At 43.7% G+C, this 11,029-nt stretch overlaps 1 protein-coding gene across 1 annotated transcript; it reads right to left on the bottom strand.

The window, feature by feature from the left end:
• Nucleotides 1–218: 218 nt before the first annotated feature.
• tbx18 (T-box transcription factor 18) lies at nucleotides 219–10,484 on the bottom strand. The gene is made up of 8 exons (XM_014969540.2): nucleotides 9,604–10,484; nucleotides 8,522–8,690; nucleotides 7,939–8,040; nucleotides 6,405–6,576; nucleotides 6,039–6,206; nucleotides 4,109–4,173; nucleotides 2,675–2,769; nucleotides 219–2,082 (listed from the first exon to the last, which is right to left on the bottom strand). The coding sequence occupies exons 1-8, from the start codon at nucleotides 9,842–9,844 to the stop codon at nucleotides 1,541–1,543; spliced, it is 1,554 nt and encodes a 517-aa protein (XP_014825026.1). The 5' UTR covers nucleotides 9,845–10,484; the 3' UTR covers nucleotides 219–1,540.
• Between the last annotated feature and the right edge of the window lie 545 nt (nucleotides 10,485–11,029).

Below are 11,029 nucleotides of genomic sequence, written 5' to 3'. Positions count from 1 at the left end.
AGTAAAAAAAATAATATGGATATATTTCTCTCTCTCTGTCTCTCTCTCTCTTTGTGCTCATTCGTGGTTTCTTATCTGCTTTATGCTGCTGGTGCTCCGTTTTTTGCTTTTTCGGCCAAGGTACATGTTTTCTTCTTAAATGGCCTGTGACGGATTTAACTCATCCGTGTCAATAAAACCACACGCGGTTATGTGAAAGAGAAAAGCTGCAAACATCGTCATATTAACAGATATAATTTTATTTTGGCTTGAAAAAGATCACAAATCGTGTCGCCCTCCGCAGGCTGTCCGTGGTTTGACTTCAAAGAAAAGCGTGTGGGTCAAGTTTAAAGGTGGACGTCCGTGCACCTGACCCACTCTGAAGAGCAAAAACAGGTGCATTGTTGATTTTTTTTCTCCTGTTTTTTTTTGTTTTTTTTTTAAGTGTGAAGGCTCTTTGTAAACATGTCTGCTCATCCATCCGCCCTCCTCCACGTGGAGGTGGCTCTTTCTCCGGGAAACCCGTGTTTTCAAAGAGCTGAACCGAGCGGGCGTCTGTCCTGACCAGATGGAGAGTAAGCAAATTAGTTTGTTATGTGTCTTTTTACAACAGTTTAGTCCAAAACAGGGAGATCTCATCAGCATGATGTCATCCTGTTAACATTTATCAAGCCCCAGATGTTGGATAAGAAGAAGAAGAAGAAGGAGAAGAAGAAGAAGAAGAAGAAGAAGAAGAAAAAGAAGAAAGAAAGGCTTTGGTGTGTTCTTTAGTCCAAGTCGTGAAAGAGCCCTGCCTGTAGTGTGTGTCAGTACAAACTCAGGCGTGTGGCATTTTAGCAGTTCAGTCTAACAACAGAGAGAGCTGTGTGGGCATCATTAGGTCTTCTACACAGTGGTTGGTGCAAACAAAACAAAACAAAGACATAAAAAGGAAGGAAACAAATATTTTAACAAATGAAGTGATGGTTCTTGTTTTGCAAGTGGCGCAAACCAGAAGGGGCTCCGCGCTTCGTCAAGGAAGTTTACACACAAGTTCAACCGAAGTCAACCAGATAAGACGCTACTGTAGCCCCTCCCAGATTCCCGTCAACCAATAAACACAGAGCGATTCCTCCCCCTCTGTTGGTCACAGTGATTTCACGTCTGGTTCAGAGATGTGCAAGTGGCAGATGAAACGTTAACCCCCCGATCTCAGTCCGCCTGCACCCTTCAAGCTCTGTCTTGAAAGTAACTGTGGTGAAAAGGTCTACGGTTAATGTGTTGGGGGGGCTTCCTGTCAGGAAATTGAAGTGCTCGCTTTGATTCTCTGGACCTGCCCAGATTTAGCCCCGTCCGTGTGTCATTTCCTCACACACTCCTCCTTGCGCTGTACATGTAACTTACAAGAACCGCACTCACAAGATAGGAAACATTCCTCAAATAAAACTTTGAGACGTTCGTGTGTTTATTTGATCTGTCCTTCTTCTCAGGTCAGGTACATGGGAACTCAATTCATAGAATGCTCTGGACCAAAAGACACTTGCACCCGCAGCAGGGTGTAACCAGCTTTTCCTGGTTAAATTCATCCCATATGGGCTGTGACCTGTGATGCACCACCTCCCGGCTGGCTACCTGCCACTCCTAAAGTCCGGGAGTCAAACAGGAAGCCCTGCTGTCCTCCGCCGAGCACGCCGAGGCTGTCCGTTAAAGTCCCGCTGGGAGACGAGCCGTGAAACGGACTCTGGTGGCTGGCGGTGGTGGCGGTGGCCATCTTGTCGGGGCTGGCAGCGAGACGTGGCGAGGGGGGGAATGTGTAGCCATACAGGCTGTAGGGTGGTGTGTGGAGGCGCAGACCAGCGTAGCCCTGCGGGGCGGGGTTGGATAGGTAGCCCAGCTGAGCCGCAGGGAGGGCGAGGGAGCGGAATCCTTCACCTTCGTAGCTGGATGGACCTCTGGGAGGGGGGAACGGCTCAGGGGCGTTGCCGTAGCAGTGGAGGGGGTGTGTGGGCCGACTACAGCTGTAGTCCGGAGGGCTGAGAGGGCAAACCTGGAAAGGCGACGAGCACGGGGATGTGGAGAGGAGATGAGATGATGTTCCAACTCCTCCGTGAGTTCCTGGGATTCCTAAGGAGGAACCAAAATCCGATTACAGCTCAGGTGTTTTGGCAAACAGTCAATTTAAAGGAGAGACTTCCAGTCTCCAGGTTTCTGCTGCTGGTTCCTGCATACAAATACATTCATGATGAAAGCTGGCGGGCCACCAGGCTTTACTTGAGCCCCCAACAGGCTAAGCATTGCTTATTTATTTAAGTCTTTTTTAAGACTTTATAGTTGGTGTTCAGGTATTAATCATCCAATATCTCAATGACACATAACTGTCAAGTGATATTTTCCAATTTTTTGTCAACTTTAAACATTTTTAATTCACAAACACGACGCTCCGCTGGATGAATGACTGCCCTGGCACCCAACCACTGGGCTTAGCAAGTTTTCTGAGGGAAACCTTGTTTTTCCTTCTAATAATTTTCCCAATTATGAGCTACTTTGTGCAGGTTGCATATAACCCTATTACACATCTCGAAGTTTGTGACAAACACTGAAGTGCTGTGAACAGCTGTCTAACCCCTACTGTCTGTACAACTACTTATGAGCTGTTCTGGGTGATTCAGACTGGACTTTTCTTGTTGCTGTGGAGCACACTGTTCGTTGCCATTACCTTGCTTGGCCATCCCAGGGATGTCCTCAAACGTGAGTGTTCTCAGAGACGGACGCCAGAACGCGTAGGACTCCACCAACGCCTCCAAGCCCATCCTGCAACACAGACAAAACGCCCCCTTTTAACAGAAACACCTCCACCAGCCCCCCCGCGCCAACCGTCTTAGCTATAGGTCATGCTACATGCCAACCACCTGGCGGCCATCTTTAGTCGCCCGTGAGGCCTCCCTTGGCATCTCCATGGAGACGCTAGGTAATGAGGAACATAAACGCCACACTGCGATTGGCTGCTGCCCGTCGGGTGCTTGGAGGTAATTGCTTTCACACGGCTTTTACGGGCGAATCAAGACGAAGGAGCAGGAAGCCGCAGCAGCGATTTATGAGGTGGGACTCCCCTTCACCCCCTCCTCTCCTCCTCAATCTGAGGCTCCCTCCCTCTAGGTGGGGCAGAGGGTTGCTGTGGTGGTGTAATGCGAGTGCTCTGTTACCGCTCGTTAGCAAGAGGATAAAAGTACTCCCCCCACCACCACCACCACCCCTCAACCCCACTCCATCCCACACAGGGTTGTAGCCTCGGTGATAATTTAGACAAGCTGCCCGGAGCGGTTCTGTGAGCTCCAAAGCAGCCTATCAGAGCCGAAGTTTATTTAGCAAACTGCTTAAGTCTTCCTGTAATATTTAAGGGGAGGGTTTTTTTCCCCCTTTTTTGCCCCCCACAACCTCCCTGAGTTCAACTTTTATAGGGTCAGCCGCCAAGGTCTCTGGGTTATCCAGCTCGCTGTTCTCTACCTTTCCACCCGCTCCAATTTTCGGTCTCACACATTGCCTCTCCTTTTCCCTTCTCCTCCTCTCTAATGATTTCTGCGAGGCCTCCGGGGAGTGGCTGTTTGGAGAGACTGCTGGAGTTTTACTGCCGTGTTGTTTTAATGCAGTGTTTATATATGTTTAGAAAATGTGTTTATACAGATTTTCCTCGGGACACTCTGCAGTTTTATTATTCCGCGTTGAGGTCAGCTGGAATCCGACGCTCCATTAAGTTTTGCAGCTAAAGTTTGCTTTTTCCCGTCGGAAAACATGCATGCATCTTTGTCAAAATTACATCTCATTTCAGATAACGCGACGGCTAGCCCTGAAAAAAAATGTGTTGCGCGCTCTTAAGGTCGGGCGGTGCATCGCTTTTGCTGCTGCTTAGGACAAATCTGGTGCGAGCCTGAATGGTTTTTGTTTGAAACAAAAAAAAATTTAAAAATAATAATAATAAAATAAAGATATGCATAACTTTTCTTTCTGTGAAATCGGAATGAAAAAGGAACAAGAAGAATCTGACAAAGCCAGAACAGAACGCAGTCATGCATGTCATACCCCTCCACCCACCCTCATCCACCTCCTAATGGACTAAATAGTGTGCAAATCTCTGAGGTTAAAATAAACTCACCGGTTTCTGCCAGAGTCTCTGAAGCCTTTGGCAAATGGGTTTCTGTCAATTTTCAGCCTTGTAATCTGAAAAACAAAACACAACTCTAATTATTTCCTTGAAAATCTGTCTACGATAATATAAACTGTGTAATGAATTTTTTTTCTCTCTTTTTAAACAACCAAAATCATTTCTCTCTCTGTAATCATTCAGTCAGCTCTGAAAATAAATACATTTATTCTTCTAAGGAAATTTTTCTGGCAGAGAAGATATATTTTTTTTTTAAAGTTATGCATCTGCGTGGAGCAACAAAGGGGCCTGATCAGACTGTGGGTGGTGTTTAAGGTCCAACTCCGTGACCCGGATCAGGAGGGACTTTTATAGGCGTCGCCAACATGTTCTGACTTCAGAGCTGACCCACTTCAGCTAACCCTCACGCTTAAAAACTTTCTCTGTGCTGGACAGCATGTAGAGAGTCCAAACACCGTTCTCAACAATTGGTTACACACTCTCAAAAAAAAAAAAAAAATTTAAAAATTAAACAACTAGACGACAGCAATCTCTTTCCCTCATTTTTATTTATTTTAAGCAACAACCAAAAAGGGAATTTATTGTTATAAGTGCTAAACACACTTCCTACGGCTTTAATTCAGAGTTTAGTTTTTGCAAGCTTTACAGACAACAGAGTAAGCTATAGAAATGTCCCTCCTACACCTGATGCTGCACATTGCCAGTCAGCTGGCTGGAAGACGGCTACTACTACATTTTGCTATGTTTTGCAATAAAACCAAGTTTAGCACTTTGGAAATATTTTCAGTTGTGAAGGAAGAAAAAGGGGTGAAAGTGTGCAGACTACTGCTCTTTTTAAGCTAACAGTACACACATCTGGTCAGCTATTTTAAAGTAAGAGTTTGGGTGTTTTGGACTGATATTCTGTATTATGAGTAAAGGTTTCCTCACTATTAGCCAGGTTGCAGTGGATTTGCAGAAATCTATGTCCTCTAAGTGGTGGTACTCTAATGGCTATTTAGACAGATCAAGATTTTAGTTGGTTTTAGTGTAATAAATAAAGCATCTCGGACTGCAAACGTTTATACCCGTTAGCAGCTATTAACCGTCCACACTTTCACTGTCGCTGTTTCTCAGCCCAACAACATTCTTGTTGCTATGCTAAATTTAGGGTGGTTGAGGCTGCCTGTTGTGTGAATCACTTCAGTCTGCTGTAAGTTCACCAATTGGCTTGTAAACTCCTGGGGTTTTGTTCCAGCCTGTCATTTGTGCAACAGCATTAGAGATGGTGAGCTCCAGTGCTTCTCCCAGGTTTCCTGGACTCACAATCAGCCGATAAGCCAGATTGATGGACATTAGTTATTAAGTATGACAGGAAATCTGTCTGACTAGATGTTAGCCTTCCACAGTTCTCAGGATTTATTCATTTTTCTATATGCTCACAGCAATATAGCATCTGTCTGCTACAGGTAAGCTAAGGGAACTGTTATCTATAGCACCACAACAAAACATCACTTCAAAGAATCTGAACTCTCTCTTAAAGCAGCCAACTGCGGATAGCGACCTGAGCAGGCAGCCTTGCTAATCATCATTAACTCATATTAATATCAACTTGTTTCTACTCTATAAAAAGCAGAAAGCCAAATGGTCTAAGAATCTGTACAAGACATGTTTGCCTGAAAAGCATGGCTAACATTAGCTGTTTTTTCTTCTATCTCTTTGCTTGAAATATGCAAAAATATGGATGGCTGCCATTCAATGAGAATCTCATATAACACCAGATTGGTTACCAAGGTTACATTTTAGTCAATACAAGTGGCTGATGTTGTTGCTTTTCATCGAACACTGTCGTGTGAAACTTCAAAGTGCATTTTCAGATTTCATCGGTCACTTGAGTGCCAACCTGTGTAGGATCTGATGCTAGTGCGGATGTGGTTCGTACCTGCTGGTTCTGATACGCCGTGACGGTGGTGAAGACAGTCTCGGGGAAGGAGAAGGTGCGCGTTCCCTCCCCCATGGGGATGGCTCTCACCGGAGATAACTCCTCTCCAAACTCCTTGTGGATGACGTGGACCCGGGGTTGGTATTTGTGCATGGAGTGCAGAATAATCTGAGCAAAAACAGAGAAAAGGAAGACTTTGTCTTTCTGACAACAATAAAAAATGAGGTGAGAATGAAATTATCCAGAGTTTGACTGGTAATATTTTTTTTTTCCTTAAAAATAAAAACACTCTCCAGCTGCATTTAGGCATATTGCAGACCGTAGCAAAATTTGCGGTCCTCTGAAAAATAAGGCGTGGACACGTACATGTCCCTGGTCGTCCAGCTCATTGTTGGTCAGCTTGAGCTTGTCAAAGCTGACAACTTGACGCATCCAAGTTTCTCCTGAGGCCGGAGAGTCCGGGTGGATGTACACCCTGGGGGGAACGGGGGAGTCGGCGTTTCCCGCTACCATCCACTTGGAGCTGTGATACACGTACCTTCACAATTCAAACACATGAAACACACATTTTAATCACACTGTCCATTTCCAGTATATTCTTTTCCCCCCACCACATGTTGCCAAATTCAAAGACTTTGGCATTCATTACTAATTGCTGCACAGATTTAATCACATCACATTTTTTAAAATAATTTATTTTAGGGCATGTAACTGCCTGTGCAGCTGATTTAATATTTATTTTACTTTTAATCTTGCGAGAAACTAAAACAAACAATGAAACGCTGTAAAGTTAACAGCTTGATGCAATATGGCTGACAAAAACCATTCCATGAAATCACATTAAAGAATGCCACGTGATTATTTTTTCTGCCTCAAATTGTACAACGTCAGACTTAATAGTGTTGCTTGAAAACTTGCCATGTTTTGTACAATATTGCTAACTTAAAATATGACATTTACTCAACACGGTCATTGGATCCAGTTGAAGAACCTTATTTTTTTATTCATATCAACTTATTATTACCAGGTTTTTCCTCTTCTGTTATTATTCTATCCATGTGTTTTAATATTCCAAATGTACATCTGACATAATTTCCTTCTGGCATCAATAAAGGTTTCTGGTGATATTACTAACTGTAATAAATGACTGGAATAAATTGGTGGAATTGAGATAAAACAAGTGTTTTATCAATAAAAGAAAAAAAGTGCATGATGGAAACTGAACACCTACTAAGCTAAACATTCCAAATTAAAAAATAAAATTATAAATATATATATAACCTAACTTGCAGACTGCATCCTGCTCTCTTCATAATATTAAGAACAATTACAGTAAGAACAAAATGTGACCGAGCAGAGAGAGGTCTGCGTTTCTCCGGCGCTGCTCCAGTGCCCTTTTTCAGACTCTGTTAGGAACTCGTCTTCCAAGATTTCACTCATCACTCCAGCACGCAGCTAAAAGTGTATTCACACATAAACGGCTTGTGAAAGTCTGGAATGGCAGAGCCAGTAACACGCAAAGCCTTGGCCGCGCCGGCTGCGCTTCATAAGGACTTTTGTTGGTTTGACCCTCCGGGTTAGAGAGGTGAGGCGTCCAAAAGGACCTCTTTCCAAAAGGGACGGCAAAACCGCCGTGACAAAACCCTGCTGCCAAGCGCCATTTGTAGCGAGACACGAACAGGAAGAGAGAGAGAGAGAGAGTGAGAGAGAGAGAGAGATGGACCTGTTCTGCACAGCTGAAAAATCTTTGATTTGTCCCCATGATTCGTTTTACAAGGAGTCTAAATTAAAACTACTTATGTACTGCAGCCTCAATTGCCATGACCGACTGAAGGCTTCATTATGGGATCACACGGGTTCCTGCTGCGTGCGAGGGCCGCGTGTTGGGTCGGTTCGTTACCTGTATCGCTTGTTGTCCACCGGGATTATATCCATGGCAATGTAATACTGCTGATGGGGATCCAGGCCCGTAATCTTCACACGCATGGCGGGGAACATCCGCCTGCGTGGAAAAGCAAAACATTTTACTTTTATTTTGATTTACTTTTATTTTGATAATAGCACTCTTCTTCTCTTTCTTATATTATTATTATTATTATTATTATTATTATTATTATTATTATTATTAATAATAATAATAATAATAATAATAATAACCCAAATAATAATAATGTTTTTATCGTTGTAACTTCTCTAGGCCACTTTTTCTGACTTTCTAAATAAAAGCTAAAATTTACTATTAAATTTCTTTAATGATACAACAAAAAATATTTAGGTTTTATGTTTAAAACAATACTATTTGGATAAATAATTATTTGATTGTAACGTATCTTACAGTTTTGCTGTAAAATACGCACAATTATCTTTTTTTTTTTTTTTTTACATTTTACGTCTTCTGTCAATTAGAGCACCAGATGCAGCTGTTAATCTTCAGAGTTAATTGACCTGCTTCAGTTCTTTCCCACCACATCTCCCGTTCTCACCGTCCGGCCTTGGTGATGATCATCTCCGTGCCGATCTCGTGGAACCTCTTCCACAGGTCCGACCCCTGCAGCTCCACGCGGGTCTCCTCTCCGCTGCCGGCTCCGGGCGCCGCGGCGCACAGCGTGGATGCGGGCTGCGGGCTCTCCAGCAGGGCGTCCTCGCTCTCTGCTACAACCGGAACGAGGGCAAGAGTTTTTTCTTTTTCTTTCTTTCTTTCTTTCTTTCTTTCTTTTTTTTTTTTTGACACGATTTGGTCGGTTAGCATCACTCACCCAAAGTCAGGCATTACGCACTTACAAGATTACAGTAAAAAGAAAACAACTTTACAACCGGAAAGGGTTATTATGTGCCACCCCATAAGCTAGCTTTTTTTTTTCTTGTAGATTAAAAAAAGTTGCAGAAGTGACTGAAAACACAGGATAACAAAATAATTTTGATATTATATTATATTATATTATATTATATTATATTATATTATATTATATTATATGAATTCAAACTATTGCAGTAAGGGAGATAACTGTATCCAAATTGTGGGCCAGTGGCTTTCCATATGTTTCATGCTGCTATATTTTTTATGGCAGCATGTGTTTACTGTGTTTACTCCTGGCATTATTTGCACGTAACCAACCCAGGTCTGTCTGAGTGGTGCGAATTTACGCAGTTTAGACATTGGCTCGATAAGCAGCCAAGCCCACGTTAACCTCTCTGCACACTCCAGATCCCCCCATTTGTCAGTCGGTTTCTGCTTCCCGCAGTCCTGCACTATTCTTTCCATCGCATTGTCCCGTCTTTATACGCTGCTAATTGGCGTGTTTATGATAGCTGCATATCCCATAAACCCTCTCGCATTAGTCACACACTGAACTTCTGTTTACTAGGCCAGTGGAGTGATCGCATTCTCATATTTAGAAGTGTGACAAGTGGTATATGTTTACGTTTCTGCCCCTGTTTTCTGTTGAAACCAGGACTGAAATGACATCATCTGCAACCTACTGTTAAATAATTATTTTACACATTATTATTATTATTATTATTATTATTATTATTATTATTATTATTATTATTATTATTAGCTTACGGGATCCGTCGCTTGTACATTCAGCCTCACTGCCCCGGTCGCTGCTGCACGCTCTGCCGCCTCTCAGCGCTGGACTCCCGGTTAAATCCGAAACATCGTTTCCACCCTCGTAGCCGCCCGGGGACGCCGCAACATCCTCCCCGCTCGTCCTGCGTCGCTTTTCCGCCCCGATCAACGCCTCCACCGAGAAGGCGTGCGCCTTGACGCTCAGCGCGCACGGGGACCTCCGCTTCTCGGCCATGCTCCTCTCCGTCTCGTGGGCAGCAGGGCGAGGCACAAACGGCGTGGCGAACTTGCGGGGAAAGTGAGAAAAGTTCAAACTCAGACACAGACATCTACAGAGGCTCTCCACCCCGCGGCCGTCGGTGGAGGACAGTTTGTCTCGGTCTTGTACCGAGAAACAGGAGAGGGACCAGAGCTGTGACAGTGTCTCCGTTATCCGTATAGGTTAAGTGCTGACTTTTTTTTTTTTTGGGTCGGGGTGCGGGGGGAAGTGTCAACAGTCGAGCTTAGAGGCGCTCCGGAGAGAGGGAGCTGTCAATCCCAGAGTAGGGCAACCAATCACGAGCGATTTCGGGCTCCCGGACCTTTCCCCCCGTCCCGCCCGCTGTGGGGGCCGCTCGTGCCGCCTTTTGTGGTCAAAGCGGAGCCGGTGAATGAATCATGTCCTCAGGCGGAGGAGAGAGCTCCAGGAGCGTCCCTCCGGGGGCATTGCGCGCATTTTCACACTGCGACCCGACATGCTTTGCATATCTGACCATTAGTACCTCCAGCACGGTGCTCTCTACTTGTGATTGGCACCGACCTCACCTCAGGAGCGTTTCTCGCAACCCAAACTCGTTTTGTACATGCAGCAGGCCTGCTAATAGAAAGTAAAACAATTGCAAAAAAACGACACATTGTTATAATATGCAGATAAGATATTTAGGGATGTTATTCCCAGTTGACTGCAGCATTTCCTCCATGTTGGAAAAATTACATTTTACGATTTTATATCAGCACGCAAGTGTCGTCGACCCTTGTTAACAGAACATAATAGTTAAATGATAAATGTGTGCATTGTTTCTGCCTTACAAACCGCGGTGTAACTAAGCAAATATACTCGATGTGAACAACGATAAGCACAAAATGACGGAATATATGTGGGGTTCAAGTGCAAAGAAATGAATCCGGACAAAGATTACTGCTGCTTTTGTCTTTAATTATGTCGAGAGTTATTTATTATTATTATTATTATTATTATTATTATTATTATTATTATTATTATTATTATTATTATTATTATTATTATTAGTTTGTATCCCGCCCATCCCTCAATTACAGCTGGAGAAAGGCACAAGCCCCCCAGGCAACCTGCAGGTAAAATGTTGTATAGATGTCGGAAAGATGGGTAATAATAATAATAATAACAACAATAATAATAATA

This window comes from Poecilia mexicana, unplaced genomic scaffold, assembly GCF_051168715.1.
Source record: "Poecilia mexicana isolate PSO_F unplaced genomic scaffold, ASM5116871v1 scaffold_21, whole genome shotgun sequence".
Lineage (NCBI taxonomy): Eukaryota > Metazoa > Chordata > Actinopteri > Cyprinodontiformes > Poeciliidae > Poecilia > Poecilia mexicana.
The sequence above is the reverse complement of the archived record's forward strand: the minus strand, read 5'-3'. Positions and strand labels throughout refer to the sequence as shown.

Excerpts from the sequence above, each read along its gene's own strand:
- tbx18 (XM_014969540.2), bottom strand. The coding sequence starts at position 9,844 with ATGGCCGAGAAGCGGAGGTCCCCGTGCGCGCTGAGCGTCAAGGCGCAC. Across the intron at positions 8,041-8,521 it reads ATCATCACCAAGGCCGGACG|GCGGATGTTCCCCGCCATGC; the intron begins GTGAGAACGGGA and ends TTTTCCACGCAG. Across the intron at positions 4,174-6,038 it reads CGGCGTATCAGAACCAGCAG|ATTACAAGGCTGAAAATTGA; the intron begins GTACGAACCACA and ends TTTGTTTTTCAG.